This window comes from Salvelinus fontinalis, chromosome 23, assembly GCF_029448725.1.
Source record: "Salvelinus fontinalis isolate EN_2023a chromosome 23, ASM2944872v1, whole genome shotgun sequence".
NCBI classification, from domain to species: Eukaryota; Metazoa; Chordata; class Actinopteri; order Salmoniformes; family Salmonidae; genus Salvelinus; species Salvelinus fontinalis.
This window is the reverse complement of record NC_074687.1, coordinates 9704411-9728057: the sequence shown is the minus strand read 5'-3', so window position 1 is coordinate 9728057 and position 23647 is coordinate 9704411. Positions and strand designations below refer to the sequence as shown.

The window sequence follows — 23647 nt, the reverse complement described above, 5'->3', positions numbered from 1 at the left end:
TTGCTCCCACAGTTGATTTCTTCAAACCAAGCTGCTTACCTATTGCAGATTCAGTGTTCCCAGCCTGGTGCAGGTCTACAATTTTGTTTCTGGTGTCCTTTGACAGCTCTTTGGTCTTGGCCATAGTGGAGTTTGGAGTGTGACTGTTTGAGGTTGTGGACAGGTGTCTTTTATACTGATAACAAGTTCGAACAGGTGCCATTGGAGGACAGAGGAGCCTCTTAAAGAAGAAGTTACAGGTCTGTGAGAGACAGAAATCTTGCTTGTTTGTAGGTGACCAAATACTTATTTTCCACCATAATTTGCAAATAAATTCATAAAAAATCCTACAATGTGATTTTCTGGAGCTCTTGTTCTCATTTTGTCTGTCATAGTTGAAGTGTACCTATGATGAAAATTACAGGCCTCTCTTATCTTTTTAAGTGGGAGAACTTGCACAGTTGGTGGCTGACTAAATACCTTTTTGCCCCACTTATGCCCAGTGAATAGGTACTATATGTATGGTGGCATATAGAACATCAATCTGTAAGGTAAAACATGCTGAAAATCAATCTGCATCATTGTAAGGTGAAACATCAACCTGCATCATTGTAAGGTGAAACATGCTGAACACCAATCTGTATCTTTGTAAGGTAGAAACATGCTGAACATCAATCTGCATCAGTGTAAGGTAGAAACATGCTGAACATCAATCTGCATCATTGTAAGGTAGAAACATGCTGAACATCAATCTGCATCAGTGTAAGGTAGAAACATGCTGAACATCAATCTGCATTAGTGAAAGGTGAAACCTGCTGAACATCAATTTGCATTAGTGAAAGGTGAAACCTATTTTATTTTTTATATTTAACTTCCAGACCTGTGTGAGGGAACATTATCTTGATTGCTGGAAAAAAGTAATTACCTTGGCATTGTAGGGTATGTAATGCTTTGCCAGTGCATCTGGAGTGTGCATCCAGGATTTATCTGAAAAGAAATACACAGAGGGCTCTCATTAAAAATAGATGTGGTTAACATCCATAAATTATTATTTTCATATTTTATATAACAATAATAACAATAATAACAACAACAACAAATGGGCTTTAAGGACACAAAGTCCCTTTACAATTGTAAAACATTTTTTAAAAGACAACCAGAATTCAAAACAAAACATCAGACTAAACAAAAACATGAATAAAGAGAGAGCAGGGTCTGAATCAAAGAGAGGGCTGGGGTCTGAATCAAAGAGAGGGCTGGGGTCTGAATCAAAGAGAGGGCTGGGGTCTGAATCAAAGAGAGGGCTGGGGTCTGAATCAAAGAGAGGGCTGGGGTCTGAATCAAAGAGAGGGCTGGGGTCTGAATCAAAGAGAGGGCTGGGGTCTGAATCAAAGAGAGGGCTGGGGTCTGAATCAAAGAGAGGGCTGGGGTCTGAATCAAAGAGAGGGCTGGGGTCTGAATCAAAGAGAGGGCTGGGGTCTGAATCAAAGAAAGGGCTGGGGTCTGAATCAAAGAAAGGGCTGGGGTCTGAATCAAAGAAAGGGCTGGGGTCTGAATCAAAGAGAGGGCTGGGGTCTGAATCAAAGAGAGGGTTGGGGTCTGAATCAAAGAGAGGGCTGGGGTCTGAATCAAAGAGAGGGCTGGGGTCTGAATCAAAGAGAGGGCTGGGGTCTGAATCAAAGAGAGGGCTGGGGTCTGAATCAAAGAGAGGGCTGGGGTCTGAATCAAAGAGAGGGCTGGGGTCTGAATCAAAGAGAGGGCTGGGGTCTGAATCAAAGAGAGGGCTGGGGTCTGAATCAAAGAGAGGGCTGGGGTCTGAATCAAAGAGAGGTGTGGGGTCTGAATCAAAGAGAGGTGTGGGGTCTGAATCAAAGAGAGGGGTGGGGTCTGAATCAAGGTTCTTTATTTTCTTATATAAAGAATGAATCAAGGGAATCTAAGAAACATTCAAACAAAAGTAACTTTAAACATCTTAAGGCTCGCACACATCACACCGAACGTGGATCTAGCGTTCGTCTGCCGATCGTTCAGTACTCGGTTCGCAAATTACCTTCAGAGGTGTGTCTGAACCCTTAGGAAACGGCTACAGCCAACTTAACATTATTGGAATTATATTGTAAAGCCAGTCGAAGAATACAAATATTTAACATGATTATTCATTACTGGGGCTCAGTCTCCGAGCTCATAAATCTAAGAAGATTTTCTCTCTAATTCATAAAGACTGGCGCCTTGCAGTGACGTAAGTAACTGCTTGCCTCGTGATTCCTAACACTTTATTATTTCTTTGACATTGAGTACAAGACTAAACATTAAAGAAGTCATGAAATCCAAAGCGAGAACAATGACAGAGAAAACGCATGGAATATCTTAAGCACTCTCTTCCTTCAATCAGGGACTGATAGTCTTGTATGGTGCAATAATGTCGCCCCAATTTCTCCACTGTTTCTTCTCAATGAAGCTCAAAACTAATTCACCTGACAATAACTTGAAACACACTAAACCTGTAGAGCCTGGTCAATATAGAACCTTTCTCAACAAGCCTGGGATGTGAATTACAGTAACAATACCATAGCCATACCAGTAACTATACCAGTACCTATACCATAGCCATACCAATAACTATACCAGTACCTATACCATAGCCATACCAATAACTATACCAGTACCTATACCATAGCCATACCAGTACCTATACCATAGCCATACCAATAACTATACCAGTACCTATACCATAGCCATACCAATAACTATACCAGTACCTATACCATAGCCATACCAGTAACTACACCATAGCCTTACCAGTAACTACACCATAGCCTTACCAGTAACTACACCATAGCCTTACCAGTAACTACACCATAGCCATACCAGTAACTACACCATAGCCATACCAGTAACTACACCATAGCCATACCAGTAGCTACACCATAGCCTTACCAGTAACTACACCATAGCCATACCAGTACCTATACCATACCAGTACCTATACCATACCAGTACCTATAACATAGCCATACCAGTACCTATACCGTACCATACCAATATACCATACCAGCCACTATACCATAGCCATACCAGTACCTATACCATACCAGTACCTATACCATACCAGTAACTATACCATACCAGTAATTATACCATACCAGTACCTATACCATACCATTCCAGTAACTATACCATACCAGTACCTATACCATACCAGCTACTATACCATAGCCATTCCAATAACTATACCATAGCCATTCCAATAACTATACCATAGCCATACCAATAACTATACCATAGCCATAAAAGTAACTATAACATACCAGTACCTATACCATAGCCATTCCAGCTAATATACCATAGCCATACCAATAACTATACCATAGCCATACCAATAACTATACCATAGGCATGCCAATAACTATACCATAGGCATGCCAATAACTATACCATAGGCATACCAATAACTATACCATAGGAATACCAATAACTATACCATAGCCATAACAGTAACTATACCATAGCCATACCAATAACTATACCATACCAATAACTATACCATAACCTTACCAGTAACTATACCATACCAGTACCTATACCATAGCCATTCCAGCTACTATACCATAGCCATACCAGTACCTATACCATAGCAATACCAATAACTATACCATAGCCATACCAATAACTATACCAGCCACTATACCATAACCATACCAGTAACTATACCATAGCCATACCAGTAACTATACCATACCAGTACCTATACCATACCAGTACCTATACCATACCAGCTACTATACCATAGCCATACCAGCTACTATACCATAGCCATACCAATAACTATACCAGTAACTATACCATACCAGTAACTATACCATAGCCATACCAGTAACTATACCATAGCCATACCAGTAACGATACCAGTAACTATACCATAGCCATACCAGCAACTACACCATAGCCATACCAATAACTATACCAGTAACTATACCATACCAGTAACTACACCATAGCCATACCAGTAACTACACCATAGCCATACCAGTAACTATACCAGTAACTATACCATACCAGTAACTACACCATAGCCATACCAATAACTATACCAGTAACTATACCATACCAGTAACTATACCATAGCCATACCAATAACTATAACAGTAACTATACCATAGCCATACAAGTACCTATACCATACCATTAACTATACCATACCAGTACCTATACCATAGCCATACCAATAACTATACCATACCAGTACCTATACCATAGCCATACCAATAACTATACCAATAACTATACCATAGCCATACCAATAACTATACCATAGCCATACCGATAACTATACCATAGCCATACCAATAACTATACCATAGCCATACCAATAACTATACCATAGCCATACCAATAACTATACCATACCAGTACCTATACATAGCCATACCAATAACTATACCATAGCCATACCAATACCTATACCATAGCCATACCAATAACTATACCATAGCCATACCAATAACTATACCATAGCCATACCAATAACTATACCATTGCCATACCAATAACTATACCATTGCCATACCAATAACTATACCATAGCCATACCAATAACTATACCATACCAGTAACTATACCAAAGCCATACCAGCTACTATACGATGTCATACCAGTAACTATACCATAGCCATACCAGCTACTATACCAATAACTATACCATACCAATAACAATACCATAGCTATACCAGTACCTATACCATACCAGCTAATATACCATGTCATACCAATAACTATACCATAGCCATACCAATAACTATACTATAGCCATACCAGCCACCATACCAGTACCTACACCATACCAGCCACTATACCATACCAGCCACTATACCATAACCATACCAGTACCTATACCATAGCCATACCAGTACCTATACCATACCAGTACCTATACTATACCAGCCAATATACCATACCAGCCAATATACCATACCAGCCACTATACCATAGCCATACCAGTACCTATACCATACCAGTAATTATACCAAAGCCATACCAGTACCATACCAGTACCTATACCATACCAGTACCTATACCATACCAGTACCTATACCATACCAGTACCATACCAGTACCTATACCATACCAGTACCTATACCATACCAGTACCTATACCATAGCCATACCAGTACCTATACCATACCAGTACCTATACCATAGCCATACCAGTACCTATACCATACCAGTACCTATACCATACCAGTACCTATACCATACCAGTACCTATACCATACCAGTACCTATACCAGCCACTATACCATAACCATACCAGCCACTATACCATAACCATACCAGTACCTATACCATACCAGTACCTATACCATAGCCATACCAGTACCTATACCATACCAGTAACTACACCATAGCCATACCAGTAACTATACCATAGCCATACCAGTAACTATACCATAGCCTTACCAGTAACTATACCATACCCATACCAGTAACTATACCTTAGCCCTACCAGTACCTATACCATACCAGCCACTATACCATAGCCTGACCAACACAGCTGTCTCCTCTGCTAAGCACTAGCTCTGCCATCCCCACCATACTACTTCACATCAAAGAGTAAATGAGTGAGATCAATCTCTTGGTGGTTCTCTCTTGATGGGAGATTTTGTACCCAGCCCCCTGCTAAGGAACTGTACATTCTAACTATGATGAATGGGGGTAGGTTCTGGACTCACTGCGGTGAAGGCAGGTAGCCCAGACAGTTTTTCTGTGTGTCAGCACCCAATCTTGATTAATGGAGGCGGCCCCACCTCTCCTGCCCACCTTATATAAACGTTAAAAGGTGGACTGTAAAGTCGCTAAAATAATGGACTGGCACCGGGGCATAAAAGATCAGACGGCGTCAATAAAGTGGCGTGGGCGTGAGAGGATGCATCTGAGAGTCTGAAGGTCAGTTGTGTGTGGCGCGTTTCCTCAGCAGTCTGACTCAATGACAGCTTTAGGGTTATCTGTCATGTTGAAAGAGGTGCCTGATTGAGACTTTAGGGGGATGATGCATCTCAGTGCTTCACTACTACTAAAGACAGACTGGTTCTGAACATATACATGTAAGCTATGTACTGTATATGTTTTATATGGCCAATATAACACGATTCATTAAGGGCTGTTCTTAGGCACAGCACAGAGTGCCTGGATACAGCCCTTAGCCATGGTATATTGCCAATATACCACAAACCACCCAAGTTACCTTACTGCTATTATAAACTGCTTACCAATATAATTAGAGCAGATAAAATAAATGTTTTGTCATACCCGTGGTATATGGTCTGACATACCACAGTTGTCAGCCAATCAGCATTCAGGGCTCGAAGACCGAGTTTATAACGGCCAATAAAGCAGAACACAAAGACATGATGCAATAATACGGATCGGTTTTCTTTCAAAACTATTTTTGTCGTGCTTTATTGAGTTTGCCTCCCACAGTGGCACCAATGGAATAGTCCCAACAGTACAAACCACGCCCATTTCACACTCCAGACACACTCAATCAAACATATTTCAAAGTATTTGAAAGTAATCAAACAATACTAGAACATTAAAGCTAGCGCTTTGTGTGAACTTAGAACCACAGTTAGTAGTAAAGCCATCAGAAGTTCCAGACAGACCAAGTCCAAGTCTGAGCTCATTATCTCACCCATTCACTTTAATGAATTACACAGCTAATGTTCCCATGGGCCAGGCTGTACAGTAGCCATCACCTGGAACTGGGCCCTTACAGGAAAACAATGGCCAATTAATCTCACATTTGTCTAATTCAGAGTTTTGTTGGATCAATCAGTAGGCCCCGGGGGACTGAAGTCTAAAATACCTCCAGCAGTATTTAGATGTCCGTACTCCAGATATCCGTTTTAATTAAATGTGAGTGGACGGATACAAATGGTTAATCATTAAGGGTAAAAGAAAATACAATGGATCTTCTCCAACAATCTCTTCCGACACAATGCAATACAATGAGGGTTGTTTTCTTCGTTAATGCCAGTGAATAGGACTCGGAGTGGGGACCGTTCTTGTGTTCGATGGCACTTAATATTTCCAACCGTCATCACCTTTAGGGTAATAAGGAAACTGATGACAGTAAAGAATTTCGCCTAAACAGTCGATGATGGTTTCCTATTTTATGTTGCACCCATCTCAAGGCCATTTTGAATCATATTTTCGAGAAATGTTCAACCTTTATTGATGCTACAAGAGTGATGCCTTACAACTATCCCAAAAGGTTACTCATCATACTCCCAGAGGACAACTCAAAGGTCAAACTGACAAGAGCACCACTGCTAATTGCTCAATCAAATAAAATGGTGATTGGTCGTGTACACAAAATGCTAACACCCAAATCCACCAAAATAAAATAAAGGAATTAAGAAATAGAGAATTATTAGAACTAGCAAGGTCCAGAATACAATTAAGTATAAACTAAGCAAAAAAAGAAACATTCTCTCACTGTCAACTGCATTTATTTTCAGCAAACTTTATGTGTAAATATTTGTATGAACATAACAAGAATCAATAACTGAGACATAAACTGAACAAGTTCCACAGACATGTGACTAACAGAAATTGAATAATGTGTCCCTGAACAAAGGGGGGGGGGGGGGGTCAAAATCAAGTCACAGAACAGTGCAAACTGGCTCAAACCAGAATAGAAAGAGGAGTGGGAGGCCCCGGTGCATAACTGAGCAAAAGGACAAGTACATTAGAGTGTCTAGTTTGAGAAGCAGACACCTCACAAGTCCTCAACTGGCAGCTTTATTAAATAGTATCCGCAAAACACCAGTCTCAACGTCAACAGTGAAGATGCGAATCCGGGTTGCAAAGAAAAAGCCATATCTCAGACTGTCCAATAAAAATAAAATATTAAAATGGGCAAAAGAACACAGACACTGGACAGAGGAACTCTGCCTAGAAGGCCAGCATCCCAAAGTCACCTCTTTACTGTTGACGTTGACCCCAAACTTTTGACCGTGGTAGTATATATACACTGCTCAAAAAAATGAAGGGAACACTAAAATAACAAATCCTAGATCTGAATGAATGAAATATTCTTATTAAATACTTTTTTCTTTACATAGTTGAATGTGCTGACAACAAAATCACACAAAAATAATCAATGGAAATCAAATTTATCAACCCATGGAGGTCTGGATTTGGAGTCACACTCAAAATTAAAGTGGAAAACCACACTACAGGCTGACCCAACTTTGATGTAATGTCCTTAAAACAAGTCAAAATGAGGCTCAGTAGTGTGTGTGGCCTCCACGTGCCTGTATGACCTCCCTACAATGCCTGGGCATGCTCCTGATGAGGTGGCGGATGGTCTCCTGAGGGATCTCCTCCCAGACCTGGAGTAAAGCATCCGCCAACTCCTGGACAGTCTGTGGTGCAACGTGGCGTTGGTTAATGGTGCGAGACATGATGTCCCAGATGTGCTCAATTGGATTCAGGTCTGGGGAACGAGCGGGCCAGTCCATAGCATCAATGCCTTCCTCTTGAGGAACTGCTGACACACTCCAGCCACATGAGGTCTAGCATTGTCTTCCATTAGGAGGAACCCAGGGCAAACCGCACCAGCATATGGTCTCACAAGGGGTCTGAGGATCTCATCTCGGTACCTAATGGCAGTCAGGCTACCTCTGGCGAGCCCATGGAGGGCTGTGCGGCATCCCAAAGAAATGCCACCCCACACCATGACTGACCCACCGCCAAACCGGTCATGCTGGAGGATGTTGCAGGCAGAAGAACGATCTCCACGGCGTCTGCAGACTGTCACATGTGCTCAGTGTGAACCTGCTTTCATCTGTGAAGAGCACAGGGCGCCAGTGGCGAATTTGCCAATCTTGGTGTTCTCTGGCAAATGCCAAACGTCCTGCACGGTGTTAGGCTGTAAGCACAACCCCCACCTGTGAACGTCGGGCCCTCATACCACCCTCATGGAGTCTGTTTCTGACCGTTTGAGCAGACACATGCAAATTTGTGGCCTGCTGGAGGACATTTTGCAGGGCTCTGGCAGTGCTCCTCCTGCTCCTTCTTGCACAAAGGCGGAGGTAGCGGTACTGCTGCTGGGTTGTTGCCCTCCTACGGCCTCCTCCACGTCTCCTGATGTACTGGCCTGTCTCCTGGTAGCGCCTCCATGCTCTGGACACTACGCTGACAGACACAGCAAACCTTCTTGCCACAGCTCGCATTGATGTGCCATCCTGGATGAGCTGCACTACCTGAGCCACTTGTGTGGGTTGTAGACTCCATCTCATGCTACCACTAGAGTGAAAGCACAGCCAGCATTCAAAAGTGACCAAAACATCAGCCAGGAAGCATAGGAACTGAGAAGTGGTCTGTGGTCACCAACTGCAGAACCACTGCTTTATTGGGGCTGTCTTGCTAATTGCCTATAATTTCAACCTGTTGTCTATTCCATTTGCACAACAGCATGTGAAATTTATTGTCAATCAGTGTTGCTTCCTAAGTAGACAGTTTGATTTCACAGAAGTGTGATTGACTTGGAGTTACATTGTGTTGTTTAAGTGTTCCCTTTATTTTTTTGAGCAGTGTATATACACACACACACACACACACACACACACACACACACACACACACACATCATATATATATATATATACACACACACACACACACACACATATATATATATATATATATACATATACATATATATACACACACATACATACATATATATATATGTATATACATATATATATATACATATATATACATATACATATATATACATATACATATACATATACATATACATATATATATACATACAAACACACATACAGTATAGAGGGAGTATATGAATAGAAAAGGTGTGTACGTCAGTAGTTATATAGGATGAGCCTTGACTAGAATGCAGTATCTAAACATATGAAGTGGATAAAACAGTATGTAGACATTTTTAAGATGACCAGTGTTCAAGGACTATGCATTGTACATAGGACAGCAGCAGTCTCTAATGCCTTGTAAACTTAAACCTTGATGAGAGTACACTGTAGGTACGGTGATTGTAGCACAAATGTTTCGATAAGGTTGTTCAACGCAGCGAAACAGTAATTCACCTCTGCATTCGATCAAGTCAAAGCTGACAATGAGATTGCTTGGTATGCAAACTCTTCGTCACATCATGCGTCTGTTTGCTGGGCAAAGCAGCCATGCAAGCAGTGGTTCACATCTACAGCTAGGGGAAATGTCATTGGCTAGGTAACATTCACAAGTGTTAAAATGACATTAAGGCAATGCCCTTTGTGGGAACCATTAGCAGAGAAATGCTCATAAATCATTTCCCTGTCAAAGAGAATGCAGCTTTTCAGAAGACAGTAGCTATATAATGAATGACCCAAAAATTCTCAGGGAACAGCTCTGTTTTTCTTTTGTATATAACCTCTGTATACCTGTAGATGAATGTCATATTCATATACAGTATGTTCCATATATGGAACTTACAGTAACAAGCCTTAAAGACATTTAGTACAATCTTCCATCCCCTTAAAAATGCTAGTTGTCTATAATTTTTACAAGGCACAGGTCCCTGTATTATTTGTCCAGCTGCCTCATTTGCCTGCTGGTCAGAGGAGTTAAACTAAGCTCAGTTTAACACCTCTGATACGTTGTTTTACAGTTTGTCTGGATATGAGCTGCCAACACGGTCCAGATAAATTAAAAAGCCTTTTGTTACCTCTAAATCAAAATTTCCACATGAGTGAGTTCATCTGTTGATCTCCAAATTACAAAGAGAGGGCATTAAAAATGGATTTACAGTATCCTCCTGCATTATCGCTAGTGTACATTTTTACATTTCAGTAGAAGCTCTTATCCAGAGTGACTTACAGGAGCGATTGGGGTTAAGGGCCTTGTTCAAGGGCACATCGACAGACTTTTTTACCAAACCCTCACATTTGATTTATTGTTACTCATTGAACAAACTGAGATCAATTCCAGGATAGCACATGGAATCAGGATCAAAATTGCCCCCTTCACCATATCTACAATAAAAAAAATGTAAATGTGTTTCCTGAAATGTTCACTTTTTATGAGCTAGACTTTGTACATTATTTACCCTTCTCCTCTATGGAAACATTTGTCTTTCTGTGTGTGCATGCACGAGTGCGTATGTACAACATTAATATACATTTTGTTGTACACTGTTACAAGTAAGACAGTACAGTACCGTGTCTGTCATTACCGCCATGTAAGACAGTCCAGTGTCTGTCATTACTGCCCTGTCAGACTGTACAGTATTGTGTCTGTCATTACTGCCCTGCAAGACTGAACAATACTGTGTCTGTCATTATTGCCCTGCCAGACTGTACAGCACTTTGTCTTTCACTTAACTTCTCTAGGGTAGGGGGCAGCATTCGGAATTTTGGATGAAAAGCATGCCCAAATTAAACTGCCAGCTACTCATCCCCAGAAGATAAGATATGTATATCATTAGTAGATTTGGATAGAAAACACTCTGAAGTTTCTAAAACTGTTTGAATCATGTCTGTGAGTATAACAACACTTATTTAGCAGGCGAAACCCCGAGGACAAACCATTCAGATCTTTTATTTTTTTGAGGTCACTCTTTTCAATGAGTTTTCATTGGGAAACCAGATTGCAAAGGGACCTACTTGCAGTTCCTACCGCTTCCACTGGATGTCAACAGTCTTTAGAAATTGGTTGAGGTTATTCCTTTGTGTAATGAAGAAGTACGGCCATCTTGAAGGAAGGTCACTCGAAGTGTCCTGTTTGTTAGATGCGCGAGACCAGAAAGCTAGCTACAGTTGGTTTTAATCCTGTATTGAACACAGATCATCCCGTCTTCAATTTGATCGATTATTAACGAAAAAAAATACCTAAAGTTGTATTACAAAAGTAGTTTGACATTTTTTGGCAAAGTTTACAGGTAACCTTTGAGATATTTTGTAGTCACGTTTGAGCAAGCTGGAACCGGTGTATTTCTGGATCAAACGCGCCAAATAAATGGACATTTTGGATATATATCGACGGAATTAATCGAACAAAAGGACCATTTGTGATGTTTATGGGACATATTGGAGTGCCAACAAAAGAAGCTCGTCAAAAGGTAAGGCATGAATTATATTTTTATTTCTGCGTTTTGTGTCGCGCCTGCAGGGTTGAAATATGCTTCTCTGTCTTTGTTTACTATTGTGCTATCCTCAGATAATAGCATCGTTTGCTTTCACCGAAAAGCCTATTTGAATTCTGACATGTTGGCTGGATTCACAACCAGTGTAGCTTTAATTTCGTATCTTTCATGTGTGATTTAATGAAAGTTTGATTTTTATAGTAATTTTCATAGTAATTCATTTGAATTTGGTGCTTGGCTTTTTGCCAAGTGAGACAGTAGCGTCCCGCCTAAACTGAGATTTTTTGAAAATAAATATGACCTTTACCGAACAAAACATACATGTATTGTGTAACATGAAGTCCTATGAGTGTCATCTGATGGAGATCAAAGGTTAGTGATTAATTTTATCTCTTTCTGCTTTTTGTTACTCCTCTCTTTGGCTGGAAAAATGGCTGTCTTTTTCTGTGACTTGGCTCATACCTAACATAATCGTTTGGTGTGCTTTCGTCGTAAAACCTTTTTGAAATCGGACACTTTGCCTGGATATACAACATGGATTTACACATGTTGTTTTGAATTTGGCGCCCTGCAGTTTCACTGGCTGTTGACGAGGTGGGACGCTGCCGTCCCACATACCCTAGAGAAGTTAACATTCCCACATCATCATAACATCATACCGCCCAAAGATTGCGCCGAAGAGGATGGCTTACGTTTTACATGACCTTAACCAATTGTGCTATTTTGTTTAGTTTTTTTGCGTTGTTTGTTATACTTACTTAACTTATTTTGTACTTAATGTTGCTGCTATGACCGAAAATAACTTCTGGACATCAAAACTGGGATTACTCACCACGAACTGGAAGAAGATTTTTCCTTTATCGAGTCCGACGAGATAGATATACTGCTCTCCCGGGAACAGGCCCAGATCCCCGTCATTTGCGTGAAGTCAAGGCGGAGGAAAAGAGGACGCAGATCGGTCTGCTTTTGAGAATCCGTAGGCGAGCGAGTAAACTCTCACTGCCATCAATTCTACTTGCTAACATGCAATCATTGGAAGTAAAAATGTATGACCTACGACTACAATTATCATACCAACGGGACATTAAGAACTATAAAATCTTATGTTTCACCGAGTCGTGGCTGAACAACGACAAGGACAATATAGAGCTGGAGGAATTTCAATGCACCTGCAGAACAGAGATGCTACGTCTGGTAAGACGAGGGGTGGGGGTGTGTCTTTTTGTCAATAACAGCTGGTGCGCAATGTCTAATATTAAAGAAGTCGAGAGGTATTGCTCGCCTGATCTAGAGAACCATATGATAAGCTGTAGACCACACTACCTACCAATAGAGTTCTCATCTATATTATTCGTAGCCGTCTATTTACCACCACAGACCAATGCTGGCACTAAGACCGCACTCAACCAACTCTATACGGCCATGAGCAAACAGGAAAATGCTCACCCAGAAGCGGCGCTCCTAGTGGCCGAGGACTTTAATGCAGGTAAACTTAAATCAGTTTTACAACATTTTCACCAGCATGTCACATGTGCAAAGAGGGAAAAACAATCTAGACCACCTTTACTCCACACGCAGAGATGCATACAAACCTCTCCCCCGCCCTCCACTTGACATTTCTAACCATAATTATATCCTCCTGATTCCTGCTTACAAGCAAAAATTAAAGTAGGGAGTATCAGTGACTCACTCAATATGAAAGTGGTCTAATGATGCGGATTCTACACTACAGGACTGTTTTGCTAGCAGACGGAATATGTTCCGGGATTCATTCAATGGCATTGAGGAGTATACCTCCTCAGTCATCTGCTTCATCAATAATTGTATCGACAACATCGTCCCCACAGTGACCGTACGTACATATCCCAACCAGAAGCCATGGATTACAGGCAACATCCGCATCAAGCTAAAGGCTAGAGCTGCCACTTACAGGAAGTGGGACACTAATCCGGATGCCTATAAGAAATCCTGCTATGCCCTCAGACGAACCATCAAAACAGCAAAGCGTCAATACAGGATTAAGATTGAATCCTACTACACCGGCTCTGATGCTCATCGGATGTGGCAGGCCTTGAAAACTATTACAGACTACAAAGGGAAAACCAGACGCGAGCTGCCCAGTGACGCGAGCCTACCAGAAAAGCTAAATGCCTATGTGAACACCTATGTGATAATGCTGTTAATTGACTACAGCTCAGTGTTCAACACGATAGTGCCCACAAAGCTCATCACTAAGCTAAGGACCCTGGGACTAAACCCTCTGCAACTGGATCCTGGACTTTGACGGGCTGCCCCCAGGTGGTAAGGGTAGGGAACAACACGTCTGCCCTGCTGATCCTCAACACTGGGGCCCCTCAGGTGTGTGTACTTAGGTGAACAGGGAGTACAGGAGGGACTATGGCTTCGTGGCCAAACATGACTCCAACACCATCATTACGTTTGCTGATGACACAACAGTGGTGGGCATAATCACCAACAACTATGAGACAGCTAAAAGGCAGATGGTCAGATAACTGTCAGTGTGGAGCCAGGACAACAACAACCTCTCCCTCAATGTGAGCAAGACAAAGGAGCTAATCGTGGACTACAGGAAAAAGCGGACTGAACAGGCCCCCCTTAACATCAATGGGGCTCTAGTGGAACGGGACGAGAGCTTCAAGTTCCTTGGTGTCCACATCACCAACGACCTATCATGGTCCAAACACACGAAGAAAGTCGTGAAACCTTTTCCCCCTCAGGAGACTGAAAAGATTTGACATGGGTCCCCAGCTCCTCAAAAAGGTCTACAGCTGCACCATCGAGAGCATCCTGACCGGTTGCATCACCGCCTGGTAAGGCAACTGCTCGGCATCTGACCGTAAGGCTTTACAGAGGGTAGTGCGTACGGCCCAATACATCACTGGGGCGAAGTTTCCTGCAATCCAGACAGCGGAGATTGAAGTATCTGTCCATAGGCCCACTTTAAGCCGTACACTCCATGGAGCTGGGCTTTATGGAAGAGATGCAAGAAAAAAGCCTTTGCGTAAAGAAAAAAAATAAGCAAACATTTGGTGATCCGCCAAAAGGCATTTGGGAGACTCCCCAATCATGTGGAATAAGGTACTCTGGTCAGATGAGACAAAAATTAAGCTTTGGCACAAACCCAACACCTCTCATCACCCCGAGAATACCATCCCCACAGTGAAGCATGGTGGTGGCAGCTGTGGGGACGAGCTTCAGCACTCGGTGGTCCCGTTCTGTGAGCTTGTGTGGCCTACCACTTCGCGGCTGAGTCGTTGTTGCTCCTAGAAGTTTCTACTTCACAATAACAGCACTTACAGTTGACCCGAGGCAGCTCTAGCAGGTCAGGAATTTTACAAACTGACTTGTTGGAATGGTGGCATCCTATGACAGTGCCATGTTGAAAGTCACAGAGCTCCTCAGTAAGGCTATTCTACCTCCGATGTTGAGCTATGGAGATTGCATGGCATTGTACTCGATTTTCTACAGTTGTCAGCAACGGGTGTGGCTGAAATAGCTGAATCCACTAATTTGAAGTGGTGTCCATATACTCTTGTATATATAGTGTATATCAGACAAATGTTTTTGCTCAGCTTGTAGTCAGACTGACCAGACAAATAACTGGTGATTTGTTCTTCCCCTTGCAGAATGAGGAACAGTATTTTGTTTGTCCTCCAAATTAATAAATACAAGTTGAAGGAATATGTAAGAATGAGAAAAAAAACTATTCTAACAAAATGCAACAACTTTTGCTCATATGCCACTTGAAATGTTAACGCTAATTCATCAATCGCGAAAGCAAGAAAAGTACCAGTGAAGAATCTCTGCTAAAACATTCAATCTCTACAGGCGGCTTTTAATAACCACACCAAATGTATCAATTTGCACAGTCGTGCTTCCCCTAAACTACATTGAATTGAACTTGGCAAAACTACACAATTACTCATGTCTATACAAAAATAAATATAATCCTTCAAAAACAAAAGTACACCAGAGAGCATGATTTAGCCACAAAATAGCTGTCATTTTTTTAAAATGACAAGGCCAGGGTATAAACAGTCGGGAATTGCGCAATTTGGGCAGCGTGTGTTCATCTATTCAAATAGCTGACTGTTGCTTTGCGGCTGTCAGTGAAAAGCATCTAAAAATAGGCCTATGCCTTTTGCAATATTTCAAAACACAAATCACTGGAAAAACAGAAGAGACAAAGAAAATACTTTTATCAGCTTAATCTAATCATCACATTAGGAATAGTAGGCTATTTTACATTAGTCTGCAAACGCGTCTAATACTTTATCATAAATGTGTATATATTTTTTTGCTTCCCCTAACTTCAAACTCACCGGTGATGAAGGTGATGCTCTCCCTATTCCGTTAAAATAGATTTGACTGCAGCCAACCAGAGAGCACTAAAATAACACAGGTCAGAACAACAACCAGTACTGTGCCCCTGTCATTGCTGGCTTTGTGATTGACAGGCGCCTGTTCTATCTACAGATCCCCAGAACATGCATATCATTCAATCTAGTGGGAGAACGCTACACTGACTTTTATGACTAACGAATTGAAACTTCAAAATTAACAGAAGCCTAGTTAATTAATGAAGTGGAACAGTAGCGTGTTATTGGCTATTAAGCCGACGGCCGGCGCTTATGGAAAACACTGATACCCTTTTCTATTTTCTTACCAAGCCCCTTATCAGTTATGAGCAATGCTCTGGTAATGAACGGTTGTCTCCAAAAGCCCAGTGTTCTGTGTTGCTATGGGGTAAAATGTCTGTTTTGTTCGGGGAGGGTTCGGAGGAACCTTTGTCCTCTGCTGAAAGACTTTAATGCCCTCTTTATTATGCCAGATGGCTCTGTAGTTCTCTACAATCACACAGAACTGGACAGGGTGCAAGTATGTTTGGAGGCATTTGTGGGCCCATCACTACGAGGCAGGGAATGGTAAACAGCCACTGTGCCTGGGGAACACTTCACTGACTACTTTCTGCGTCAGCTGAAAAGCCATAACTTCTTTGTTATGCCAAACCTCTCAATAGACTCCTTAAACGCACCCTCCAGAGTCTGAGTTGATGATATTGACAAAGTATCAACTTATATTCCTGAGAAAGTAAAACCCAATAAAAGTTACAGTAGGGGCAGTATTGGAGTACCTTCGAGCCAAGCTGCATTTAAATATTGTCCATGAAAAGGTAATGTAATCGGAAGCTGGAGAAGTGGTCTGTCTAGCCTGATTACTGTCTTTATTTACTCATTGTGTGTCTGACAGGGCCGGAGGAAATTACAAGCTCATCACTAGAATACCCTGTGCACCAAAATTGTCCAGCAGGGTCTTTGGCCTTATCATGAAAACAGTGTTTTTGGTCTTAATTTAAGGTAAGGGTAAGGCATAAGGTTAGCCGTGTGGTTAAGGCTAGGGTTAAGGTTAAATGTCAAATCTGATTTTAAGAAGAGAAATTGTAGAAATAGGTGGGGTTTATGACTTTGTGTCTGTGTTAACTAGTGACAACCCGAGAGTTGGAGTGGTGGGACAGATGGAGGTAAATACAACAAGACGTTGTTGCGAAACCGCAACAGTCAAGTCAGACATGTTCAGTACCACGGTGCTTATGTAGATTACGCCTGTTAGCTCCAGGTATAAGAACAAGTAGCTCATTGAACAAAGGCTACTTGACTTAGAAATCTCTGAGCCATAATATGAGACGTAATATGATCTGAAGTAGATCTGGGCTTAATGTTAATCTGCTTAACAAATGTGGAAGAGAAACAAAATGAGTGCTTACCTTTTTTCCTGTTAAAAGCCCGGTTCATACTGGAAAAACCTTGTGTCTTTGAGATCCCTCCTGTGTATTTGCCAATATACCACCTGGAATATTCCACCTGGAAGGAAAAAACAAAATGTTTCAGAATCCTTTAAAATATCAGACCCTCAACAAACAAAACCTGGAAAATGTTACTACCTACGGCCTACCCCAGGTTTGGCTGGGGGCAGGCCGTCATTGTAAATAAGAATTAGTTCTTAACTGACTTGCCTAGTTAAATAAAGGTTAAATAAAATAAATGAAAAAGAAGCATGATCTTTAGATAAAATGTAGTCTACTTCAGAAGAAAAGAATAGCATACTCAGTTGTCCTTATGTCAGGTCCTGATGTGGCTACGCAAAATGGCTGTGGGCTACACTAGTTCATTTAGCAGACAAGATTAGTTTATAATTCTGTGGAATTATTTTATAATATTTCATAGTATGAAGAATACAATTAAACAAAACTGAAAAATATAAATATTTTCTCCAAACGATTTGAGGGAGTACGCACATGCGGCTATTCTGTGTTGAGCAGTTATTCTGTGTTGAGCAGTTAACAAAGAAACATATGCTTAATATACAGTTATTAATGTAACTTTAGTTGTTCTACAAACGTTGGGCTATATGTTTTGATTTTTAATACATTGTAAGGCTGCATGATGAGACTAATGACGACTTGAAAAAAGTCACTTGAAAGGCATGAGCTCTGCTTTGTTTTTTCACGCAGGCTGTACACACTCCCATTCACAATTTGAAAAGCACTTGATAATGCCTCTAATTTCACGGCAGCATCCCCTTTGTGGCCGTAATGCACCCTTAAACATCCATGCCTTTATCAGCCAGTGGCAGTTGTTCCCTTCTCCCTAAGAGCTGCGCAATCCGAAAGTGTCTCTCACTCACACTGCTCTCCGTACAGGTTACAAGTTAAGACAGACACATCGGTGACACAACTGTGTGGGTCCTTATCCAATTCCGAGGTGCATATTGAAGATATTGGAAAAAACTGTCCACATTTACTTTGTCAGCCAACGAGATGAGTAGTTCTAACAAATAGAAAAAGCACTAGTCTGTCAATCTAGTATCCCCATTGTACAAAAGTCGACCTATTCTATTCTGTGCGAGAAATAAATATTCCAGAGTTTGGGACAGTTGTGGGATGCGATAGATCCCAAATTAATACAACCCGTAGCATATTTTTTTTAATGCAATGTGGCTGTTGCAACATCTCAGAACGTTTAGTTTAAAATGTTAAAAAACAATTAGGCTATTTATTCACATTATCAGCACAGCAAAGCGCACATGGTAGTAGGCTATAACCTGGAACATTTTCAATGTCAGCCTGTGATTTAGGAAACCTACCCTCTGACAGAAAGCCAATGTTTAAGAAGTCAGAATATCCACCGATGAAAACCTAGGCCCACCTGCAAAACACCTTGTGTTTACCTTTGGGTTAAAGCCATTTACCATCTGAGTAGGGGAGTTGACCATCTTGGTATTTTTGATGGCTAGACTTGTTAGTCACTGTCGATATATCACAATAAAACAGGTCAAAGGTCAAAAGAAATCAACTACTGCTGGTCGACTTCGTAGTAACAGTAAATATCACTTGAGACCATTTTCTGGAATTGTTTTACTATTTATTTATTTTTGCCACAATCTGTTGCATTACAGCATAACCTTACTGGGAGAAAGGGGTTATATTCTTGTCGGTGGCTGCCTGAATAAATCCAACCAAAGTAGATTAGTTATTGTAGCAACACGTAAGGCTTCTTATATCAGCAAAGTCATGAAAAAGTTTTAGCTTGCACATAAAGCGAGGTTCAATGCTGTCATATTAAACTCTGCTGGATATAGCGTACATGTATGAACAGTGAATAGGCAAAGGCATTATCGGGTTACAGTACGTACATGTATGAACAGTGAATAGGCAAAGGCATTATCGGGTTACAGTACGTACATGTATGAACAGTGAATAGGCAAAGGCATTATCGGGTTACAGTACGTACATGCTCTCTTTGACCATTTACTGATGATCCCAACCAAGTGAGAACTTTTAATACCAAAGCTAAATGGCGATAAGGAGGAGAAGCTCAACTTAAAGTTCATTTTACAACCTTGCAATCTCTCCCCAACATTTTTTTACTGAGTATGTATGAATGAGAATGAGGAATCAAGACATTATACAACAAAGCATTAAGAGCACATTAACATTGCAAGGTTTAAAATGGTGTCCACATCACCAACAAACTAACATGGTCCAAGCACACCAAAACAGTTGTGAAGCGGGCACGACAAAACCGATTCCCCCTCAGGAGACTGAAAAGATTTGGCATGGGTCCTCAGATCCTCAAAAGATTCTACAGCTGCACCATTGAGAGCATCCTGACGGATTGCATCACTGCCTATGGTATGGCAACTGCTCGGCCTCCGACCGCAAGGCACTACAGAGGGTAGTGCGAATGGCCCAGAACATCACTGGGGCCAAGCTTCCTGCCATCCAGGACCTCTATACCAGGCGGTGTCAGAGGAAGGCCCTAAAAATTGTCAAAGATTCCAGCCACCCTAGTCATAGACTGTTCTCTCTGCTACCGCATGGCAAGCAGTACTGGAGCGCCAAGTCTAGGTCCAAGAGGCTTCTAAACAGCATCTACCCCCAAGCCATAAGACTCCTGAACATCTAGTCAAATGGCTGCCCAGACTAATTGCATTGCCCCCCCCCACCCACACCACTGCCACTCTCTGTTGTCATCTATGCATATTCACTTTAATTAACTCTACCTACATGTACATACTACCTGAACTAACTCTGTACCGGCAGCCCCTTGTATACATTGTTAGTTTTTACTGCTGCTCTTTAATAACTTGATACTTTTAATCTCTTATTTGTATTTTTTCAAACTGCACTGTTGGTTAGGGGCTCGTAAGTAAGCATTCCATTGTAAGGTCTACACACCTGTTGTATTCGGCGCATGTGACGAATTGAAATTGGATTTGAAATGCCAATTTCCAAAATCTGTTCTTAACTCACACAGATAGCTACTATACATAAGTAAGTTCTGCCTCAGAATAGGTTGACTCAATTATTTTGACAGTTGCTGCTTCTTTCTTCATCTCTTTCCTTACAAGTATTGATCAAGTCCCTTCCATAGTGATAGAATCCCTTCTCAGCCAGTGATTTTGGGAAAAGGTAGAAACCCATTTCTGAGTCAACTTCATTATACCTCGATATGTTTCCATTCAAAACATCCACTCCTGCAAAACTTAAATGGAATGAAGCATTGATATAACTAATTTTACTCATGACGTACATTACACTTTAAAGCAAACATATTCTGATAAATATTCTGCTAAGGAACCAAATAAAATGTCTCAGATGAGTCCCAAGAATACAAATGACTTTATTGTCCAGACATAACAGCTGTTGTGAATCAAACAACAGAACAGAATTGAACCGTCCATATGATTGAAAAGTCCATTAAAAAAAAGATGTAATTAAAAAGGCTCCCGTCTTTGTTATGTATCCCTTTGATCCAACTGAAGGGCGACAACTTCCTTTCTAGATGGATAATATAGCATCCGGCTACAGTAGTCCTTCAATGCTGAATTGTATGCAATGAGGATGACACTGACCATTGTGTGTAATGTGTCATACTGAAGATCTCATGGCAGACATGAATATGCTGTAGAAACCTTATTCAGATGCTCGACAGAGAATGCATACGATGAGTAGATGTACAGTACATAGATACTGAATATGATGATTTGTATTTGACACAGCATTACACAATTGACCATGACACTGCAGCAGACCAAGAGCACAGTTAAACATGTGCTATGCCATCTTCTGTGACACTGACAGATACAGTGCCATCAGAAAGTATTCACACTGAGTAAACCAAACATTAGGAACACACTTCAAATGGGTCATTACAAGGTGTCAGAACTGTTCCACAGGATGCTGGCCCATGTTGACTCCAATGCTTCCCACAGTTATGCCAAGTTGGCTGGATGTCCTTTGGGTGGTGGACCATTCTTGATACACACGGGAAACTGTTGAGTGTGAAAAACCCAGCAGCCTTGCAGTTCTTGACACAAACCGGTGCGTCTGGCTAGGGCTGTTGAAGTCACAAAATGTAATTAGCCAGTGATTGTCAAGCAAATAACTGTCGGTCTCACAGTAATTGACCGTTAATTAATAAACATATTTAGCATCTCCTGGCTTCCACACGAGAGGCAAGAGGCGTCACTACAGTCCCTGGTTCGAATCCAGGCTGTATCACATTCGGCTGTGATTGGGAGTCCCACAATTGGCCCATCGTCGTCCGGGTTTGGCTGGGGTAGGCCGTCATTGTAAATAAGAAATAAAAGATAAATTAAATAAATAAAAAAGAAGCATGATATGAAGGTAATGTAGTCTACTTCAGAAGAAATGAATAGCATACTCTGAGTTGTCCTTATGTTCGGTCCTGATGTGGCTATACCAAATGTTGTGGGCTACACTAGTTCATTTAGCAGACAAGATTAGCTTACATTCTGTAACATTATTTGATAGTATGAAGAATACAATTAAACAAAACTGAAAAATATAAATATTTTCTCCAAACGATTTGAGGGAGTGCGCACATGTCACTATTCTGTGTTGAGCGGTTAATAAAAGAAATAGGTACTCCTCCATGCTTAATTGTAACAGTCCTGACCTGTTTTATGTTGTTTTTTATGTGTTTTTGGTCAGGGCATGTGTTTTGGGTGGGCAGTCTATGTTATCTGTTTCTATGTTGGTTTCGGTGTGCCTGGTATGGCTCTTGATTAGAGGCAGGTGGTTTGCATTTTCCTCTAATCAAGAGTCATATTTAGGTAGGGCATTATCACTGTGTGTTTGTGGGTGGTTGTCTCCTGTGTCCGTGTCAATGTTTGCACCATACGGGACTGTATACGGTTTGTTCATTTCATGTAGTCTGTTCCTGTTCATTTCGTTCTTCACGTTGTATGTAAGTTCGTCGTTCAGGTCTGTCTACTTTCGTTTTGTTATTTTGTATCATTTTCAAGTATAGTTCGTTTTCTGTCTACGTCGTGTTTGTTATTTTGTCGTGTTTTCAATAAATCATTATGTCTTCACAATCCGCTGCGCCTTGGTTCCCTCAATACTCCTCCTTCTCCGAAAATGGAGAGGAGGAGGAACATCGTTACATTAATATACAGTTATTAATGTAACTTTAGTTGTTCTACAAATGTTGGGCTATATGTTTTGATTTTTAATATATTGTACAGTGCCTTGCAAAAGTATTCATCCCCCTTGGTGGATTACATGGTGTCATTTAATGGACATACACAAAATAGTCCAAATTGGTGAAGTGAAATAAAAAGCGTCGTTTCAAAAAATTAAATAAAAACTGAAAAGTGGTGCGTGCATATGTATTCATCCCCTTTGCTATGAAGCCCCTAAATAAGATGTGGTGAAACCAATTACCTTCAGACGTCACATTAGTTAAATAAAGTCCACCTGTGTGCAATCTAAGTGTCACATGATCTCAGTATATATACACCTGTAATGAAAGGCCCCAGAGTCTGCAACACCACTAAGCAAGGGGCACCATGAAGACCAAGGAGCTCTCCATACAGGTCAGGGACAAAGTTGTGGAGAAGTACAGATCAGGTTTGGGTTATAAAAGAATATCAGAAACTTTGAACATCCCACGG

The 23647-nt window shown here is 41.1% G+C and overlaps 1 protein-coding gene across 11 annotated transcripts in view; it reads right to left on the bottom strand.

Moving 5' to 3' along the window:
* LOC129820830 (PTB domain-containing engulfment adapter protein 1-like) overlaps window positions 1-23647 on the bottom strand; it is a 170227-nt gene that overhangs the window by 18782 nt on the left and 127798 nt on the right. For all 11 annotated transcript variants that reach the window (XM_055877834.1, XM_055877833.1, XM_055877837.1 and 8 more), the window contains 2 exons: window positions 17931-18027; window positions 905-966 (listed from right to left, as the gene is read on the bottom strand). In XM_055877834.1, the coding sequence (XP_055733809.1) occupies window positions 905-966; window positions 17931-17958 (90 nt within the window). In that variant the 5' untranslated portion in view covers window positions 17959-18027. The remainder of the gene's footprint in view (window positions 1-904; window positions 967-17930; window positions 18028-23647) is intronic.